General features: G+C 41.1%; 3 protein-coding genes across 8 annotated transcripts; 2 read left to right on the top strand and 1 right to left on the bottom strand.

Annotated features, from left to right (window-relative positions):
* The first annotated feature begins 993 nt into the window (after window positions 1-993).
* Window positions 994-8,450, top strand: LOC124272484. 2 transcript variants are annotated; one of them, XM_046707668.1, is made up of 5 exons: window positions 1,093-1,144; window positions 2,934-3,023; window positions 3,877-3,966; window positions 4,377-4,495; window positions 7,258-8,450. In XM_046707668.1, exons 1-5 carry the CDS (start codon window positions 1,098-1,100, stop codon window positions 7,998-8,000), a joined length of 1,089 nt encoding a protein of 362 aa, XP_046563624.1. In that variant the 5' UTR covers window positions 1,093-1,097; the 3' UTR covers window positions 8,001-8,450. The 2 variants fall into 2 exon arrangements, 1 of the variants encoding a protein (XP_046563624.1); XR_006897340.1 differs by lacking the exons at window positions 2,934-3,023; window positions 3,877-3,966; window positions 4,377-4,495; window positions 7,258-8,450 and adding an exon at window positions 1,982-2,476 and having other exon boundaries at window positions 994-1,144.
* A 3,132-nt stretch (window positions 8,451-11,582) lies between these two features.
* LOC124272485 lies at window positions 11,583-16,332 on the top strand. 5 transcript variants are annotated; one of them, XM_046707671.1, is made up of 5 exons: window positions 11,583-12,037; window positions 12,237-12,306; window positions 13,476-13,565; window positions 14,726-14,850; window positions 15,168-16,332. In XM_046707671.1, exons 2-5 carry the CDS (start codon window positions 12,278-12,280, stop codon window positions 15,908-15,910), a joined length of 987 nt encoding a protein of 328 aa, XP_046563627.1. In that variant the 5' UTR covers window positions 11,583-12,037; window positions 12,237-12,277; the 3' UTR covers window positions 15,911-16,332. The 5 variants fall into 5 exon arrangements, with proteins under 5 accessions (XP_046563627.1, XP_046563626.1, XP_046563628.1 ...); XM_046707670.1 differs by having other exon boundaries at window positions 11,583-11,891; XM_046707672.1 differs by having other exon boundaries at window positions 11,583-11,886.
* A 1,579-nt stretch (window positions 16,333-17,911) lies between these two features.
* LOC124272430 lies at window positions 17,912-21,212 on the bottom strand. Its single transcript, XM_046707598.1, has 3 exons — window positions 20,673-21,212; window positions 19,436-19,548; window positions 17,912-19,022 (listed from the first exon to the last, which is right to left on the bottom strand). Exons 1-3 carry the CDS (start codon window positions 20,825-20,827, stop codon window positions 18,280-18,282), a joined length of 1,011 nt encoding a protein of 336 aa, XP_046563554.1. The 5' UTR covers window positions 20,828-21,212; the 3' UTR covers window positions 17,912-18,279.
* Between the last annotated feature and the right edge of the window lie 905 nt (window positions 21,213-22,117).

Here is a 22,117-nt window from a genome sequence, read left to right on the forward strand (position 1 = left end):
TTGAGAATATTTCGCTCATATGACGACGTGCATGCGTGTGCATGTGCGGCTGCTTGTACTAGCCCAGACTTAAGCTGGTTTTATGGTGCTAGCCCACTGAGATACCATGCCGCAGTGAAGCATGAATACCCCTCTCAGACACATTGTACTGACTCCGAGCCGACCAGTCCTTGTTGTACCCATTAATGCCGAGCGCCAGGCAGGGACCAACAAGTACCATATTTTAACGTCTTTTTGGTGTGACGCGGGCGTTGATCGAACCAGCGACCTTCCGCTCTCCGGGCGGACGCTCTAACCACTACACCATGGAGGCTGTCCTCCTAAGAAAGACACAATTGGCGCCATGAATTTGTACAACACTTACACATAAGGCTGGGTGGTCGCCGTCGAGGATGAAATCATTGTATCGCCAAATGGTGACCATTCCACAAGCCATTGCATTCTACTGTAACAGTTCACTGCATCAATAGCATTCAGTCGGTGTTCGCCTAATATTTTATTAAATGAAAACGCCTATTATGCTCCGATACGTTTCATATTGGGGATTGCAATATCCTGAAAGTTAATTGGTAAACATTTATTTTGAACAATGACAGTGGTAGCACCTGTTTGGGACGTTAATGTGTCCCGTTCTCAAGCCGCCAACTGGGCCATCAACACAATCCAGCAGATACCGCGGTTCCCCGGAATATTATTCCATCTTTGGCATGGTATGTTTTTCTGGCAAAATAATACGATCTTGGAATTACCTTCAACCTATATATTCAACCCTTTGATTGGTACGGTAAGGACAGTTGGTTGACAATGCCTTGGCGGTCCCAACGGAAACCTTCTAGTTGTAGTTTAACAATGGGGTAAGTAGGCTCCACGGTGTGATGTCCGTTTTCACTTTAGATGGTGTAGCTGATGAAACTAAGACATTGTTACCATGTATTGTGTAATTGTTTAATGTCACACTGATTACCTTCACAATAACAGAGTTGTCATCAATGGTTTTTGGGGGAGTTGTATCAAAAAGGACTTGCAAAGCCCCCATTTAAACATTGGTCGTTATCGGTGTGAAGTACATGTGACGAAGTGATCAGTTGACGACCGGCATGGAAGAAGGAAACAGCGCGGAAGAAAGGAATAATGCGGAAGCCAGGTAAAAGCAAAAAGGGCTCTCGGACAATTGTCTGTTTACTTTGGGAGAGTTTATAGAGTGATGTCAGGCAGTGTTCGAAATATATCTTACTCTACAGTAACAAATTATTAGCATTGTTAATCTATAGGATGTTTGGCACTTACCTCACCTCATCTACACACACGATTTTCATCACATTCCACGCACAACACTGTAAAGGATATTTTAGGTGTCAGAGGCCCAGATAAGCCGCGTATCCGGGTAAAATACGCATGGAAAATTTCCAATTACGCATTGAAAAATAATTGTTGCGTACCAATTACGCATTTAAAATGTTACATACGCAAAAAGTTTAAAACAAATGCGTACGGAATATATTTATAAAAATCGCTTGCGTAATGAAAAAGACATCGATTGCTATCAAGTTGTACTGATAGTATAGGACTAGTGTTGTACTGTCAGTATAGGATGAGTGATTTTTTTATGAAATCATTTCCATTATATTTATGTTGGTTTTGATTAGATATGACATAAGGCAGAACATACCTGCTTAGTAAACTTACTCAATGACATAATACTTAGGTGAGTAAAATGACTGAAATACGCACATATTTGAAAGCTGTGGGTAACGGAAAATGAAATACCCACTCAATATTCATAATACCCACTCCAAAAAAATACAGTGGGTTCAGTACCCACATGAGTTAAATCTTATCTGGAGCTCTGCGGTGTTTTAACAGCACGCTCATGTTCTCGAAGTTTGTGACTTGTAAGTCACAATCGAAACACTTTCACTGGGAATTTCTGAGGGTGGGGCTGGTTTTACCTTTTTTAATTTCAATATCCCCTGATTTCAAGCAAAAGGATACGAAAACGGAAGCCTATTGTTGTTTCGACGGATATGGAAGAAGGAAACAGCGTGGAAGAAACGAACAATGTGGAAACCAGGTAAAAGCAAAAATGGCTCTCGGAGAATTGTCTGTTTACTTTGGGAGAGTTTATAGAGTGATGGTAGGCAGTGTTCGAAATATAACTTACTCTACAGTAACAAATTATTACTATTATCAATAAATAGGATGTTTGGCACTCACCTCACTCGAATATCGAACACATTCCAGCACCGTTCCTTCTCCTTGTTCGTGGGTGTCAGCCACAAAGATAAACTTCTAAGACCTTCACCACTTCCGGCTTCCCTCCTTTCGCGTCGTGATTTAACTGCAATATTGTTTAAAGCGGTGTTAATCCAATCTGCCTCACTACCTCATTAAATCCAGAACTATAGACCCAATTACTGATCTAGGTTTATTGCCACGTGTGTCTGAACTGAGAATTTATCTGTGTGTAAAAATTTAAGGAAACCTTCCTCCCAAATTAACTACCCCTGTACCAATGATCAAGGTACATGTACACATCAGAGTGTCAGACAAGACGCCTATGCATTTGATTTCATTCCCTGATACCATTACATTTCATTATACCTCGAATAAACGTTTTGTTTTACGCACAATTTCGGTTACTGATGGTGTAACTTTAAGTGAATGGGCGACCTTTTTGTTTTGTTCTAAAGGCGATAGCTCTCCTTTGGAAATGTTGTAAGCGACGGTCCTTGATTTTTGTACACACACACGATTTTCATCACATTCCACGCACAACACTGTAAATGATATTTGAGGTGTTTTAACAGCACGCTCATGTACTCGAAGTTTGTGACTTGTAAGTACAATCGAAACACTTTCAAAATATTCACTGGGAATTTCTGAGGGTGGGGCTTGTTTTACCTTTTTTAATTTCAATATCCCCTGATTTCAAGCAAACGGATACGAAAACGGAAGCCTATTGTTGTCTCGACCGACATGGAAGAAGGGAACAGCGTGGAAGAAAGGAACCATGTGGAAGCCAGGTAAAAGCAAAATGGTTCTTGAGAATTGTCTGTTTACTTTGGGAGAGTTTATAGAGTGATGGTAGGCAGTGTTCGAATATAACTTACTCTACAGTAACAAATTATTACTATTATCAATAAATAGGATGTTTGGCACTCACCTCACTCGAATATCGAACACATTCCAGCACCGTTCCTTCTCCTTGTTCGTGGGTGTCAGCCACAAAGATAAACTTCTAAGACCTTCACCACTTCCGGCTTCCCTCCTTTCGCGTCGTGATTTAACTGCAATATTGTTTAAAGCGGTGTTAATCCAATCTGCCTCACTACCTCATTAAATCCAGAACTATAGACCCAATTACTGATCTAGGTTTATTGCCACGTGTGTCTGAACTGAGAATTTATCTGTGTGTAAAAATTTAAGGAAACCTTCCTCCCAAATTAACTACCCCTGTACCAATGATCAAGGTACACATCAGAGTGTCAGACAAGACGCCTATGCATTTGATTTCATTCCCTGATACCATTACATTTCATTATACCTCGAATAAACGTTTTGTTTTACGCACAATTTCGGTTACTGATGGTGTAACTTTAAGTGAATGGGCGACCTTTTTGTTTTGTTCTAAAGGCGATAGCTCTCCTTTGGAAATGTTGTAAGCGACGGTCCTTGATTTTTGTACACACACACGATTTTCATCACATTCCACGCACAACACTGTAAATGATATTTGAGGTGTTTTAACAGCACGCTCATGTACTCGAAGTTTGTGACTTGTAAGTACAATCGAAACACTTTCAAAATATTCACTGGGAATTTCTGAGGGTGGGGCTTGTTTTACCTTTTTTAATTTCAATATCCCCTGATTTCAAGCAAACGGATACGAAAACGGAAGCCTATTGTTGTCTCGACCGACATGGAAGAAGGGAAAAGCGTGGACGAAAGGAACCACGTTGAAGCCAGGTAAAAGCAAAAATGGTTCTTTGAGAATTGTCTGTTTACTTTGGGAGAGTTTATAGAGTGATGGCAGACAGTGTTCAGAACATAACTTACTCTACAGTAACAAATTATTACCATTGTTGTTGTTATTTTACACATTTTTAAATTTTAATATCCCTGATTTCAAGCAAAAGGATATGAAAAGGAGAGCCGATTGCTTTTTCGTTTGGAGCATATTGTTTCCAGCGAAATTTGTCGTTGCTTTGATTGTTGTTTTCAAGTGGCCTCAAATACATTGTCAATATTTCAAATTTCCTGTTTGATTAACAAACTCATTTATGCTTCAAACGTAGAAGAAACATGGGCTTCCGTAAAAGGAGGCTGGTCACCATAGTGCGCGTGATGTAATATTTCTACATTCTTTTCAAATGCAGGCTCTTTGCCCCTTTCCGTCACCTTGAGAAAATAGGATACAGGTTAAGACTCTTGGAGAACGAGTCACTTGCTGTTGTACACGTCCCCGGTCTTTCTGACGACGCCTTTGATGTCGACGGTAATACAAGAATTGTATGGTGGTGCGATTTATCATCATCATCATCATCATCATCATCATCATCATATGTGAATGTTTCTGATTGCGAAAAAATCCACACTCTAACTGATGTTGAAAGTTATATTATAACCCCAGTGAATGGATCGATGTTGTCAATTTTCTATTTTCTTCACCTAGAGGAGTATACAACCCAGGTTACCTGTAGTTGAACTAATAACGCTGTTATTGGTCCATATATACTCAATACGTTCACTGACATACTATCTATGCGGATATTTGAAAAGTATCTGAAAATGTATGGGGAATAGGCAGGGAGGAGTATGAGTGAGTGAGTTTAGTTTACGCCGCACTCAGCAATATTCCAGCTATATGACGGCGGTCTGTTAATAATCGAGTCTGGACCAGGCAATCCAGTGATCAACAGCATGAGCATCGATCTGCACAATTGGGAACCGATGAAATGTGTCAACCAAGTCAGCGAGCATGACCACCTGATCCCATTAGTCGCCTCTTACGACAAGCATAGTCGCCTTTGTGGCAAGCATGGGTTGCTGAAGACCTATCTTCACGGGTGGAAGAGTACGAAAAAATATACATGGTGTTCAGGTGCAACTGGCTTTGTCATGAAATCAAGGAGAGAGAGTTGAAAGGAATCGGACGGAAGTGAAAACCAGCTCTGATACATGAAAATGAAGCGGTCATATACCATCATGTACCTCAGCTGGGATTCGAACATGGGCGATCTTATCTTACTCCTAATCACACGACCTTACGATAGTTGTGCCAAGTATTTGAACAGAAAGACATCTATGTATATCTAGTAAACAATGTTTCAGATATTCTCCTTAAACACAACTAAAGTACCCACTTCCACCCAGTTATACCCAGAAACTGAAAGTCACGGGAATAAGTGTATGTTTATCCCTAGTTCGATACAAACGGATTGGTGATATAAGTACTGATGATATCCCGAGGACCAAAGTGGGGAAGTTATTGAGTTCGAGTTTCGAGTTTGGTTTATACGACATTATTCTTTCCACTTCAGGGAACTGCCACGTGTGGAGCATTGTAAAGATAATAGGTGCAGCTGTTCATTTCTACGACATTATTCTTTCCACTTCAGGGAACTGTCACGTGTGGAGCATTGTAAAGATAATAGGTGCAGCTGTACATTTCTACGACATTATTCTTTCCACTTCAGGGAATTGCCACGTGTAGAATATTGTAAAGATAATAGATGCAGCTGTACATTTCTACGACATTATTCTTTCCACTTCAGGGAACTGCCACGTGCGGAGTATTGTTAAGATGATAGATGCAGCTGTACATTTCTACGACATTATTCTTTCCACTTCAAGGAACTGCCACGTGTGGAGTATTGTGAAGATGATAGATGCAGCTGTACATTTCTACGACATTATTCTTTCCACTTCAGGGAACTGCCACGTGTGGAGTATTGTAAAGATGATAGATGCAGCTGTACATTTCTACGACATTATTCTTTCCACTTCAGGGAACTGCCACGTGTGGAGTATTGTAAAGATGATAGGTGCAGCTGTACATTTCTACGACATTATTCTTTCCACTTCAGGGAACTGCCACGTGTGGAGTATTGTAAAGATGATAGGTGCAGCTGTACATTTCTACGACATTATTCTTTCCACTTCAGGGAACTGCCACGTGTGGAGCATTGTAAAGATAATAGGTGCAGCTGTACATTTCTACGACATTATTCTTTCCACTTCAGGGAATTGCCACGTGTAGAATATTGTAAAGATAATAGATGCAGCTGTACATTTCTACGACATTATTCTTTCCACTTCAGGGAACTGCCACGTGTAGAATATTGTAAAGATAATAGATGCAGCTGTACATTTCTACGACATTATTCTTTCCACTTCAAGGAACTGCCACGTGTGGAGTATTGTGAAGATGATAGATGCAGCTGTACATTTCTACAACATTATTCTTTCCACTTCAGGGAATTGCCACGTGTGGAGTATTGTAAAGATAATAGGTGCAGCTGTACATTTCTACGACATTATTCTTTCCACTTCAGGGAACTGCCACGTGTGGAGTATTGTAAAGATGATAGGTGCAGCTGTACATTTCTACGACATTATTCTTTCCACTTCAGGGAACTGCCACGTGTGGAGTATTGTAAAGATGATAGGTGCAGCTGTACATTTCTACGACATTATTCTTTCCACTTCAGGGAACTGCTACGTGTGGAGTATTGTAAAGATGATAGGTGCAGCTGTACATTTCTACGACATTATTCTTTCCACTTCAGGGAACTGCCACGTGTGGAGTATTGTAAAGATGATAGGTGCAGCTGTACATTTCTACGACATTATTCTTTCCACTTCAGGGAACTGCCACGTGTGGAGTATTGTAAAGATGATAGGTGCAGCTGTACATTTCTACGACATTATTCTTTCCACTTCAGGAACTGCCACGTGTGTGGAGTATTGTAAAGATGATAGGTGCAGCTGTACATTTCTACGACATTATTCTTTCCACTTCAGGGAACTGCCACGTGTGGAGTATTGTAAAGATGATAGGTGCAGCTGTACATTTCTACGACATTATTCTTTCCACTTCAGGGAACTGCTACGTGTGGAGTATTGTAAAGATGATAGGTGCAGCTGTACATTTCTACGACATTATTCTTTCCACTTCAGGGAACTGCCACGTGTGGAGTATTGTAAAGATGATAGGTGCAGCTGTACATTTCTACGACATTATTCTTTCCACTTCAGGGAACTGCCACGTGTGGAGTATTGTAAAGATGATAGGGAGGGCTGTCGATTTTGCACACTGTTATCCTCTGGACAGTTCAGAACGCTTCTTCCTGGACTATGGGATACTTTTCGATCGATTGTTCACCTTCATGGCTTCTTCGTCCTTTGAGTTTAACAAGTGTTTGTATGAACCTCTTGTGTCAAAATGGCCGCTCAAGGTCAATGTGCAGCTCGGATACATCGGGAAGTCTTCCACCAATTTTGTCAATAATGTTGTTGAACCATCATCGGGGGAGATACTGGTGAGAAATATCAACCAGCTTGTTGCCATTGACAAGGAAACGCGGAAACCGACGCCATTCCCGTCATGGTGGAAGGAGAAACACGGGGAGAAGGCTGTCAGGAAGGAACCACTGATTGTCCAGAAGCTTTCCAAACCTGACAACGCCCACACCTACACCTTACGTGCGTCGTGGAGCGAAACAGACCTGTACAATCACGTCAACTGGACGTCTTATGTGGTGTACTCCATCGATGCCCTCCGCCACGGGATCAAGGAGGGAGTGTTGAGAGGCATGAACAAGGAGGTGGTCAAGAATGGAATACAGAGGATGCAGATGGCTTACTTTGGTGAATGTGTAGAAGGGGACCAGTTGACTGTTTACTTCTGGGAGGTGAAGGACCAGCCTAGGACTGTGTATTTTGACATAGAAAGAGATGGGACATCCGTCTTTCAAAACACATTAACATACCACCAGTAGGAACAATATTTGTTAATTTATCACCGTCTTTAGAAGTAGATGCTTCTCGTCATGATGATCACCGGTTTCCCAGAACATACTTATCTGTCTTAAGAGTAACATGCTTTTGATGAATGAAATTCAACTCCGAATTGTATTTTACTGTTGTATTACTGAAATTCGCCCTACATGTGTCTAAATTTGTCAGCTTCTTTACAGTGCTGGTGGGTTCACCAAAGCTTTACCGCTTTGTCTAAAACCAGCATCACCTTGTTTCGTTCGATATTAAACTGACAAGCCGTAATGGAACTTGATTACTGTTCGAAACGACGTTAAGAGGTAAAGATGCTAAATCACTGGCTTATATACCAAATTGAATGAACTTGAACTTAAAATTACTCCTTCAACTTCGCAAAAAAGCAGTTGCCTCTCTCTTGTCAACATTCGTATGACCTGACTTATCCTGTAATTTTTGACAAGAGCACCTCCACAGCCGTTTTGAAAGGCGCTCGTTTAATCGCATGCTATTTATTTTGTTATGTACCTATACAAAAAAATGTCCCTTGCTAAGAATGTAAATATGTAGTCATATTACAGCTTATGGTATAAATCACCAACATTGTAAAGCGGAATTGTTACGAGTATATCTGCTTTAACTTCATTTTCAGTGGTCAAGCTCAGTCACGTGGCTTCATTGCTCTTTAACCGTTCCATTGCTAAAAGGACAACGGAAATATGCCATATGTCACCGTGAACCTTAAATTTGGCAATGCATACCAATACATTTTGTTTAGAGTTTGCACCTATATGAGGCTTAGTTATTTCATGGAATTATCAGGCACAGTGAGTGCCTGGTACAGCTTTATTTTCACAAGCTGTCGTGATTATTTGCTTCGCAAAACCACAAGATTGGGTCAGGACTGGCTAATGAAAGTGTGGACACAACTTGTGTTGCTCTATTGTGCGGAATGACTTGTCATAAATTTTGTCTATATTTATGTATGTGACACTGATTAAAACACAGCCTGCAAAGTAATCATTGTTTTTATCAACAACATACGGGGTATATAGTATTCTGCGTGTCTGTTCGTCCGTCCATTTCTAGAATTGTATTTTTCCCGTTTCCATGGCTACAAGTTTGACTTTGACTTTATTCTAAGTTGTGTCCTTGTCCTGACCATATCTCTAAACTAATTACTATTCATTCACGAAACTGTGTACACACAGGGAACACGTTGTGAACAGGTGCCTTCGACATTTAGGAATCTAAAAATTTAAATTTTTCCCGTTTCCATGGCAACAGGTTTTGACTGTTAATAGTTGTGTCCTTGTCCCGACCATATCTTTGAATAAATATTCATTCACAAAACTTTGCACACACATTGATCAGATTGTCAACAGGTGACTTTTGCTACTTACTGATTTTTAGAACTTTTATTTTTTCTGTTACAGGATCATCGTTATATTATATCATACGCTACCTACCACTTATGACATCCACTTGACCATTTAACACAATAAAACATGACATACAAATGTAAGTTCCATACCGGCCCTGTTCCTTTTTTGCCAATAACACGATAACCTGGATACATAATTATACCTTCATGACGTTTTACATATGACTCTTGTAGGACTTGATGATTATCTCTATCGAATTTGTTGGAGATGGGGGATTTGTCATCTCTTGGTGACTCTAGCATATCATGACATGAACTCACTACACATTTATGTTTGCGTTCATGGAGCTATAAAAGTAAAAGGAGGTGTTCACGTTTAGGGTACTCGTACTTATACTGTGCTCACTGGGGGGGTGGGGGAGAGGTTGGGTATTTACGTTTAAAGTGAGTTAGTATGGTTTTACGCTGCTTTTCGCAATTTTCCACCAATATCGAATAGGGGTCTTTTCCTGTTTCTTTCTTTTGCTTAAAATGCGTTTTAAATAGAATTATTCTTGTTATTTCAAATTGATATCTAAGAGATTATTAGATAGGAATCACATACAGCACATTCAAATGTATACTCTCCCAAAAAAGAAACGCATCATGAAAATAGCAATTTCATGTAGCAATGAATTAAAACGTGATTCATTTTACGAAAGGTTTTGCTCTGTTTATGAGTCCTATGGTGTTTATGTTTTGAAACATCACAACAAAACGCACCATCCGTAACATACCCGTATTTAACAGCATGATTTTCAATTTCGGCGTGTAGTGTCACAGAATACACATTTCACATGTAATGCGCGTGAAAGTTGGGGATCAGATAGTCTCAATGATGGGTATAAAAGGTTGATCGCTATCTGTCGATTATTCACTGTATTTGGAATATTGTTTACGAACGCAAAATACCACGTCTATGTGAAGCCAGCCGTCATATCGCCATTGGTTTGCTTGAAGCTGGCCAGTCTCAACGTGCAGTTGCCCGACGCATGAATGTTCACCAAAGCACCATTTCACGGCTCTGGGAGAGATATTGCCGGCAGAATGCGGGTACATCACCCGCGTCATCGAACAGCTACGGCGACCAGTACCGCTCGACAAATACCCGGATTGAGGAGGTTTTCAGCACAGACCGTCAGGAACAGGTTGAGAGAGGCTGGTTTACGTGCCAGAAGACCTTATTTTGGCCCTGTGCTTCGACAACAACATCGTCGACATCGAATTCAATGGTGCACCAAAGTTCAGGCCCTGAACCTACCGAATTGGCGTAGAATCTGGTTCGGTGATTAATCACGATTTCTATTGGAACGGCGTGATGGAAGAATGCGGGTGTACAGACGTCGACGTGAACGTTTTGCCGACGCTTGCGTTCCCCAGGTGGATAGATTCGGCCGGGGCGGTGTTATGATGTGGGGGGAGCGATCACCTGCCGTAGTAGAAGTGATTTGGTGATGATCCTGGGCAACCTGACAGCTCAACGGTACTGTGACGAAATCCTACGCCCACACCTCCTTCCAATCATTGACAATGCCAGGCTCCACACATCACGTCCTACTAGAGACTTCCTCCAGAACCACAACATCAGTGTGCTCCCCTGGCCCTCAAGATCACCGGACTTAAACCCGATCGAACATCTGTGGGATGCCCTGGACAGACGGGTGCGACGCCTTAACCCTCAGCCCCAGACACTTCAGCAACTCGCACAGGCACTACAGGCAGAGTGTGCTGCAATTGAGCAACACGAGATTCTGAGACATATTCGTTCGATGCCGAGGCGATGCCGTGCAGTTCTGGATGCCCACGGTGGTCACACGAGGTATTGACTTCAACGCCACCACACGTCTCCATGTGACACTCAAACTGACTTTCCTCGAGTTGGTGCCAAAGACGGATAAGTCTGCATTCCCAGTGTGCAATTTCGCTATATTTCATTGACTCATAAAGCCTACAAGATGTTTCAAAATAAACATAAAAATACAGTTGAAATTCCTACATGCGTTTCTTTTTTGGGAGAGTATATATTAATGAATGAGTGAGTATGTTTTTACTGAACACCACGGCAGGTGCAATAGAATGGACAATCACAAAATGGATTTTTACAACACTCACACATACAGTTGGATGGTGGTCGTCGAGGATGAAAGCATTGTATCGCCAAATGGAGAGCCTTTCATACACAAGCCAGTGCCTTCTCACATAACACAGTTGACTTCATAATGTATGACATTCACGCAGTGGTCATCTAATATACTATGAAATGAAAACGTCGCCCATTATGCCTCGATACGTTGCATACTGACGATTGCAATATCCTGATAGTTAATTGGTAACGTTTTAATTGAACAATGACAGTTGTAACACCTGTTGGGGGCATTAATGTTTCCCGTTCTCCAGCCGCTTACTGGGCAAGCTACAAACCAGCAGATTCCGCCGTTCCCCGGAATATTATTCCATCTTTGAAATCGGTATGGTAGGTTTCTCTGGCAAAATAATGCCATCTTAGAATTACCTTCAGTAGAAATATGTTCAACCCATTGAGTGGTACGGTAAGGACAGTTGGTTGACAATGCCGTGGCGGTTCTTAGGAAAACCTTATAGTTGTAGGTTAACAATTGGGTAAGTAGGCACCTCGGTGTGTTGTTCGTTTTCAGTTTAGATGGTGTAGCTAATGAAACTGAGACATTGTCACTATGTATTTGGTAAACGTTTAATGTCCCCCTGATTACCTTCATAATAACAGAGTTGTCATCAATGGTGTTTGGTGGATTTGTGTCAGGAAGGAGGAAAGCCCCCATTTAAACATTGGTCTTTATAGGTGTGAAGTACGGGTGACGAAGTGATCAGCTGACGACCGCCATGGAAGAAAGGAACAGCGTGGAAGCCAGGTAAGAGCAAAAATGGCTCCCGGAGAATTTATTTTGTACTTTGGTAGACTTTATAGAGTGATGACAGGCAATGTTCGAAATATAACTTACTCTAATTATTACAAATTATTACAATTTGTTTTCAATCAATAGGATGTTTGGCACTCGCCTCATCTCACCTCACCCCACCCCCACCTCACCTAAGCTTAACTCAGTCTGGCTGTGGTCTGTCGCCTTTGGACAACATGTTTGCAGATTGTAATCTAATCATTAGGGGCCAACTATTTGATATTTGACTTTAGGACGTCATGAAAAAGGTCTCTGACTCCTTTCACAGAAATAATTGCGTGTAATAAAATAGAATATTGAACACATTCCAGCACCGTTCCTTCTCCGTCTTCACCACTTCAGGCTTCCCTCTTTTCAAGTCGTGATTTAACTGCAATATTGCTGAAAGCGGCGTTAATCCAATATGCCTCACTCCCTCATTAAATCCAGAACTATACAGGGTCTGTGCTTACCGGTGTCGACCCAATTACTACTCTGGGTCTATTGCCACGTGAAATAGAACGGAGAATTTATGTGTGTGTATAATTTTAGAAAACCGTCCTCCCAAATTACCTGACTGACTGAGTATGGTTTTACGCCGTTTTAGCAATATTCCAGCAATATCACGGCGGGGACACCAGAAATGGGCTTCACAAATTGTACCCATGTGGGGAATCGAACCGGGGTCTTCGGCGTGACGAGCAAACGTTTTAACCACTAGGCTACCCGACCGCCCCCCAAATTAACTACCCCTGTACCCATAATCAAGGTAAACATCAGAGTGTCAGACAAGATGCCCATGCATCTGATTTCATTCTCTGAAACCATTGCATTTCATTATGACCTCGAATAAACGTTTTGTTTTAGGCACAAATTTGGGTCACCGATGGTGTAACTTTAAGTGAATTGTTAACCATTTTGTAATATAAACTGGCGTGCAAAAGAAAATACATACACGATTTTCATCACATTCCACGCACAAAACTGTAAAAGATATTTGAGGTGTTTTAGCAGCACGTACATGTACTCGATGTTTGTGACTTGTAATTCACAATCGAAACATTTTTCAAAATATTCACTTGGAATTTCTTGGGCTGGGGTTTGTTTATCATTTCTAAATTTTAATGACCCCTGATTTCAAGCAGAAGGATACGAAAACGGAAGCCTATTGTTGTCTCGACCGGCATGGAAGAAGGAAACAGCGTAGAAGAAAGGAACTATGTGGATGCCAGGTAAAAGCAAAAATGGCTCTCGGAGAACTGTCTGTTTACTTTGGGAGAGTTTATAGAGTGATGGCAGGTAGTGTTCGAAACATAACTTACTCTACAGTAACAAATTATTAATATTATTAATCAATAGGATGTTTAGCACATGTAAATTATTTAATTATGTATTGATGTTTGCTAAAGTTATAGTGTATCGCTGCAAAGTCACTGGAAGTGATTGTAATTTTGACACTTTCATAAAAGATCTAAAATTACATTAAAATATGGAAACATATCGGAAAAAATATATGTGAAAAAGTAAAATCTGTATGTGCATAGTCTTTAACACTTATGACAACTGTATTACTAATTATGACCTATCATATTTAACCCCAACACCCTGGTATGTCCATCCACGTGACACTGTACAGGGGATTAAAATCGTGGAATTTTATTTGCTAATAAATGATGCTGAAAAAAGAAGAAAAGGATATTTGGCACTCACCTCACCTCACTCACCTGACTTAGACACACGATTTTCATCACATTCCACGCACAACACTGTAAAGGTTATTTTAGGTGTTTTAGAAGCAAGCACATGTACTCGATGTTTGTGACTTGTAAGTCACAATCGAAACATTTTTCAAAATATTCACTTGGAATTTCTGGGGATGGGGCTTGTTTTACATTTGTAACTTTCAATGTCCCCTGATTTCAAGCAAAAGGATACGAAAACGGAAGCCTATTGTTGTCTCGACCGACATGGAAGAAGGGAAAAGCGTGGAAGAAAGGAACAATGTTGCATGCCAGGTAAAAGCAAAAATGGCGCTCGGAGAATTGTCTGTTTACTTTGGGAGAGTTTATAGAGTGATGGCAGGCAGTGTTTCGAAACATAACTTATTATACAGTAATAGTAGTGGCCTCAAATGTATTGTCATTATTCCAAATTTCTTGCTTGAAATTTCGAGTTTTGAAAGACATGAATTATCGTATTTCAAGGAAGTAGTCGAAACCATGACAAAATCATCGAAATTTTAAGTTTTTAAAACATCCTCGAAATTTCGAAGCAACGAAACTTTCGATTAAAAGCGTCATTTATGCTTCAAACGTAGAAGAAACATGGGCTTCCGTGAGAGGATGTTGGTCATCATAGTGCACGTGATGTAATATTTCTCCACTCTTTTCAGATGCAGGCTCTTTGCTCCATTCCGTCACCTTGAGAAAATGGGATACAGGTTAAGACTCTTGGAGAACGAGTCACTTGCTGTTGTACACGTCCCCGGTCTTTCTGACGACGCCTTTGATGTCGACGGTAATACATAAATTGTATGGTGGTGCGATTTATCACCACCACCATCATCAACATCATCATCATCATATGTGAATGTTTCTGATTGCGCCAAATCCACACCCTAATTGATGTTGAAAGTTTCCCCAGTGAATGAATGGATCGATATTGTCAGTTTTCTATTTTCTTCACCTTGGGGAGTATACGACTAATATCGTTGTTATTGGTCCATATATACTCAATAATTTCATTGACATACCATCTATGCGGATATTTGAAAGGAAAATGTGTGGGTAATAGGCAGGGAGAGTTGTATGACGACATGATTCTTTCCACTTCAGGGAACTGCCACGTGTGGAGTATAGCGAAGATAATAAGTGCAGCTGTTCATTTTGCACACAATTATCCCTTGGACAGTTCGGAACGCTTCTTCCTGGACTTTGGTATACTTAGCGATGGATTGCTCACCTTCATGGCTTCTTCGTCCTTCGAATTTGACAAGTCTTTGTATGACCCTCTTGTGTCAAAATGGCCGCTCAAGATCAATGTACAGCTCGGATACATCGGGAAGTCTTCGACCAATTTTGTCAGTAATATTGTTGAACCATCATCTGGGAAAATACTGGTGAGAAATACCATCCAACTGGTTGCCATTGACAAAGAAACGCGGAAACCGACGCCATTCCCACCATGGTGGAAGGAGAAACACGGCGAGAAGGCTGTCAGGAAGGAACCACTGATTGTCCAGAAGCTCTCCAAACCTGACAACGCCCACACGTACACCTTGCGTGTGTCGTGGAGCGAAACAGACATGTACAAGCATGTCAACTGGGCGTCGTATGTGGTGTACTCCATCAATGCTCTCCACCACGGGATCAAGGAGGGAGTGTTGAGAGGCGTGAGCAAGGAGGTGGTCAGGAATGGAGTGCAAAAGATGCAGATGGCTTACTTTGGTGAATGCGTGGAAGGGGACCAGCTGACTGTTTACTTCTGGGAGGTGGAGGACCAGCCTAGGACTGTGTATTTTGACATAGAAAAGGATGGAACGTCTGTCTTTCAAAACACATTAACATATCATCAGTAGGAATGATTGCTGAATTATACAGACACATTATTCAACTGGTATTCATTATGTCAGTGCAAGAACATGGCGGAACAAAATGGCCGACAGCACATGGCCACCTTGCTGGAAAAAGGACAAGGGTTAATATATAACATGAAAACAAAGCAATCATGTGTCGATGTGTATGTGTGTTATGTATTGTAAATTAGAATAACTAGAAAGAGATAACTCTGCGCAACTTCCGCCGTCAACCTCTAGGGGAGATCACTCTCCTGAGGGAGGTAACACTGCTCACGGTGGTTGCATACTTCAACTTACAAAAGTAACGGAGTCAAACCTCAGGGTTCAGAGTCACCTGCTGAGCGAGTACCGTATGTAAACATCTGAAGAGATAGAGACATGTGACAGCTGTGATTGGATGAAAATAGTGTAACATTTTTATGTTTTTTAAATGCACATCCATCCAGTAATTAAAACTGATCACAATTTTAAGTATTTAGTGCTGTCATTTTTATCACCATGACGTATGTTTACTGTGTATACAGATATTTTCCAGTAGGTAACATTTGGTGGGGAACTGGGGCTGATGGGTTCAGCTTCCTGTGCTCTGGAAAGTAGCAACATAAGATAGCCGGAATTTGTGTTTTATTGTAGTTAAAAGGCCAAACTGTACCCATGTGTACATGGAATGGCTGTTGACAGCCTGGATGATTTTTGGAAAAATATAACGTTACTATAGAAGTCTATGGGAAAACATCTGGTGTTGTGTAGCCTCAGGCATGGCGACCGATGATTTAACCACTTGGCCCTACCGCCCTCCCTATAATAGATGAAGGACGAGACCTGTACATGCTATTTAATAAAACGTATATTATTGATCGGTTGATTTCAGGTAATTGAAATGTGTTCAGGTTTTCTCGTTATTGACATGTGTGTCGTCATTAATGTTACTAATTGTGTATCTAAATGGCTTCCCTGATATATTATGGGGAGGGGGTAGGTGGGAGAGGGGGATTGGACTCATCTAAAATGATCGTCTGTGATGAAAAACGCTAAAACAGACCGTATAAACACGCATGTAATGAAAACTTTTCTTTGTCATTGCATTGATTTAGATAAAAGAGTTTGTGAAGCCAGGTAAATTAGTGTGTAAAGTCGCTTTTGTGGTCATTGAAATAAAAACGTTCATGAGAATGGTGGGAAGCTATGGCGGTTTTAAAGTGCTATCCTACCGCACCTTAACATAGACGCCGGATTCATACACACTCAGAGCTTATCGGTCCTTGTTGTATCCACCAATGAGACCAGCGACATACCAGCTGACATGCACCATCTTAAACGTATGACTTGACCCTGGGATCGAACCCAAGCCTTCTACTCTCCAGGCTGACGCTCTATTAAACTCGACCACGGATACTGTAAGAAGCTAAGTCTTACACTACAACATCGAACATGTCTGGTACTAAAGCCTGAAACGGGGTTCCTTAATTGTTAGATTAGTTCAAGCCACCCCTCGATAGCACAGCAATACCACTGTAATCTCCAGCTTGTAGCTCTCACTCGTGTCGCTGCGTTTGACTGTTCCGACAGTACTTAGAAGCAAACATCCACTGGGATTCTAGTTTAGAATAGGTCTGCCATCGAATCCCTAGTGTCGATTGCTGTCATAACATCAATTACTGGATAGTTTAATCCAGAGTTTAACATTTACATGCCACCGATGGAACATACCCGTGAAGATCTGGGTTAGAACTGATCTTCAGCAACCCATGCTTGTCGTAAGAGGCGACTAACGAGATCGGGTGGTCAGGCTCGCTGACATTGTTTACTCATGTCATCGGTACCCAATTACGTAGAACGATACTCATGATGTTGATCACTGGATTGTCAGGTCCAGATTCGATTATTTACAGACCGCCACCATAAAGTTGGAAGATTGCTGAGTGCGGCGTAAAACTAAACTCACTCACTCACTCACAGATGGAACACGTGCCGTTAAACATACAAAACAAAACACAAAGCTCGAGTCAAGTATCTTCTGTAATAACCTAAATATAAAACGTGGAGAGATTCCAAAACGCTTTACCTTTGTGGTATCCATGGATTTGGTGTGTCTGGATTTGCGGAGCTGGCAATGACAATGTTTGTTACTTTAATTTGTAAACTCATATTCTTCAACTCAATGGCTCATCATTGTCGACCCGATGTTTTTTAATTCACAGTGTACATTTATCACACCTGGGCCCAGTTGTACAAAGCGACCTTAATGCTACAACTACCATGTCTATGTTAGAATTACGATCGTCATAGCGCTGCTAAGATCGCGTTGTGCAAGTGGGCGCTGGTCCTTTGAGATTTTACATTTTGAGATGAAAACACCACTGAAACTGTCAGTCGTGATAAACAAACGTGCTCTGGAATATAGACTGGCCCAATTTCTGAATATCGAAATGTACAGTTTTGTCATCCTGGTCCGATGCCCACACCCAAATAGTCAGCTCATCGTTCTCTAAACTCTCCCCGATGTAAGTGTTCCTCATGGACTTGATGCCACGTTTGACCACCCCCTTGGTAACAGCTCCCATGCAACCTTTCTCTATGGCATAATGCAATGCGTTGACGCAGTAGTACGCATAGTATGCGTAGTTGGTGTGATTATGATTGTCAGTGTGCACCCATGCGACCTTGACATTGTACAGCACAGCGCCACCTGGCCGCTCTAATTTTGGAACTATCATTGGATTTTTCAAGATGGCGGATCCGCCATGTTTCTCCCTCCACCAATCCGGAAGAGGTTTAGGTCGTCTGCTTGTTTTATCCATTCCAACGAGATGATTGATGTTTTTGAGGATGGTCTGACCGGTTGATGGAACAATAATGGAACCAACGGAACTGAAGGATGACTTGCCAACATACCCGAGTTGATACAAAACATCTAAGGGGTTCTTAGGTACGGATATGTCATAAAGTTCCCTTTCTGTAACGAACTCGGATGAAGCTGCGAACGCCAGTCTGTCCGACGTGAGCTCAGCGTAGTCAAATAGTGTCCTTCCAGACACATCCAGGGGACAGTGGGAAGCAAATATTCTAGCTATGGTTACAAATCGCATCAAGCTCGGCATTGTGGGATTACCTGAAATGGAGAATTCTTGTCGATATGTGATACTCGTTGAAACAATGATCAAAAGAAACATTTATACGACCTGAAACAGAAGAGTAAGACTAATTCGGTAACCATACAGTTTGAGTTTAACGCCGGTAACAGGTTCTGACAGTATTACCGTTATTTCTCTTGTCAGCATACGAAAGTCGTAGCTAAGATCATGCACTTTGTGCTAGTACACCAAGGTCTTAGCAATTTTGGTGAAATCAATCAGGGCGAAAAGTGTGTGATTCTTTATTCCTGCCTCATGCACTTACGCACGCAAGAACGCACGCCCACTATTATTTCTATTTTTGATATAGACTTAATTACTGGATACGTCAGTTCGTTAAAAAATTAAAATTATCATTAAAACTAGCATGCGACACAAACACTGTATTTACCGTCTCTGTCCAAGGATTCAAGTGAAAAGCCAGGAGTATGTACGATAGACTGCGTCTCTGTCGTGTCCACCGTCTGACTGTATCCCATGTTCTTCAGGCTGGCCATGAAGCGTCTGTAATGAGTGAGTGAGTTGTGTTTTACGCCGCAGTTGGTTAAACACGGTTGTGTTGCACTTAATGTTGTCTAGAAACAAAATGCTTAGTACCTTCACATTCTTTCTTAATGCATTATGTTCGGGTGTGTCGAACATCGGATAATAGAGGTACTTACGTAGTTCCCTTTACTGACTGAGTGAGTTGGTTTTACGCCGCTTTTAGCAATATTCCAGCAATATCACGGCGGGGACACCAGAAATGGGCTTCACTCATTGTACCCATGTGGGGATTCGAACCCGGGTCTTCGGCGTGACGAGCCAACGCTTAAACCACTAGACTACCCCACCGCCCCTAGTTCGCTTTAAATAACTTCGACACAACTGAGCAAAGGCCTGGCAAACAGGTCGGTGATGGCATGAACCGTGACTCATGATGGGGTAGGATAACGTACTACAGACAAGGGCATAATTATAAGAATCACATGCATCAACCAATAGGTAAGTGATCATGACTGTTTACAAGAATTCCCGTAATGGTTGATGAACGTTATACAACAGACGACTGTTATATTGAGTGCGTTTGGTCTAACGGCGCTTTGAATGTTCCCGGTATATAACATCTTCTGGGGTGAGTTTAGTTTCACGCCGCTTTTAGCAATATTCTAGCAATACCACGGCGGACGGACACCAGAAATGGGCTTCACACATTATACCCATGTTGGGAATCGTACCCGGGTCTTCGGCGTGACGAGCGAACGCCTTAACCACTGGGCTACCCCATCGCCCATTTCATATTTGAGAAGGATCACTGCATATTATATAATCAAATATGGATACATGAAAATACCGTGACTAGAATTAGTACAGAAAATCACATTAAAGAAATCATTCATGTATAATATTTGTATCTTTGAACTGAAAAAGCATTACAAAAAATCTGTCAACCCTACGATTTGTCCCACCCGACACTAAGGAATAACATTTTATGGAGCTTCAATGTGTGACCCAGTAATAAGGGGGAGTAACTCTAATCTCAACTGATTTCAACCTTTGACCAGAAGCAAAACGACACCGAATTACCTCAGTTGTTCACTGTTAACAAACCACCAAACCCGTATTCTTTTGTTGAACACACAACTAACCGGGAAAGAAGTCCTGAAATGGCATCATCACTTTGTTCTGGTGACCCGTCAGTACTGAACTGTCTCAGATACGAGCAAGACAGAACACCACGTCTGAAAAGCGTTGGCAGTCCAAGATGCTGGCAGAGTCCGGTTGCGGTGTAAATGGTGAACATTACAACAACTTCTTCTGTTGAAGAGCACAGTTGTTGAATCAGTCAACTATCGTCGATTGTTAGCGCAGCTACTTCCCTGTATTCTAGACAGACGAGACAAGGAAATGAACGTGACGTTTGACTGGTTTTCTCTCTCGGTGCACGGTCGTGTGTCGGCGAAGCACCCGTCCCGTCATGTTGTATATGTGTCTTTCATTATTTATGATAATAGAGTCATTTCTGTGTTAGATGATCGCATTTTATATTTGATAACTAATTTCATTATTTATATCAAGAATTACAAACATGTTGGCCTATAGACTAACGCTTAATCTCTGAATATATAATTTTGACAGTAACAAATACTAGTAATCCTTTGGAAAGGAGACCAGATGAGATGGAGATTCAGAACCTGAGTCATTTCGGGCTTTAGCATTGCAGGGAGGGCTGGGCAGGAGGAAGAATAATGTGGTTCAGGTATTTTGAGACAGACTACTATGCCTGAACCGTAGGAAATCTAGATTTGCTTCATTTAGAGTTTTAACACTGCAGGGAGGGCTATTCAGTTGGGAATATAGTGTGGTCCAGGGACTGTGAGATAGAGTAGTTGGCCTACACAAATAGGTACTACTCCCTTAAGTTTGTTATCTGAAATTACTCATCATCATCATCATCATCATCATCATCATCTTTATTTCCTCCATTAGGAGATTATTGTGAAGATATTTACAAATTTGGACAGTAGATGGACATTTACATGTTTTGCATAGCTACAAGAAGATGCTATATATTTACATGTCAATTATATATAATTAAAATTAAATTCTGAATTATTCTATATCGCCAAAGGTAAATTATCTGATTTTTACAAACCTGTTATGACCATAGTAGCATATTTCATTATGATAGGCCATATTTTACAAGATTATTTATTTATGGTATTGTTTTTATTCAAAATTCTTCCTGCTCTGTTAATATGTCGGGATATCATGACTTCTATTTTATCATGCCAGTCACTACGATGGTGGTACTGTAACTTTCATAGGTAAGTGATGAAGAAAATATGTTGATTTCGTGCCAAGATTTCGAATTTATTGATAATTCTGACATATCTCTACACAGTGTGTATATTTAAGGTCTAGATATTTGTTCAGTAATCCATTAAACGATGTTTATATATACGATGGAAGCTTTGTAGAGCAATAAGATACGTTCTAACCTCTGCAAAATGTGTGTTGTGTTTTTTCTCCAGACAGACATTTTGTTTTGCATTGTTGCATTGCACGCGATATATTTCGGGCACTGCCCTAA

The sequence above is a fragment of the Haliotis rubra genome, unplaced genomic scaffold (genome assembly GCF_003918875.1).
Source record: "Haliotis rubra isolate DU_JTF1 unplaced genomic scaffold, ASM391887v1 Scf17, whole genome shotgun sequence".
NCBI lineage: Eukaryota > Metazoa > Mollusca > Gastropoda > Lepetellida > Haliotidae > Haliotis > Haliotis rubra.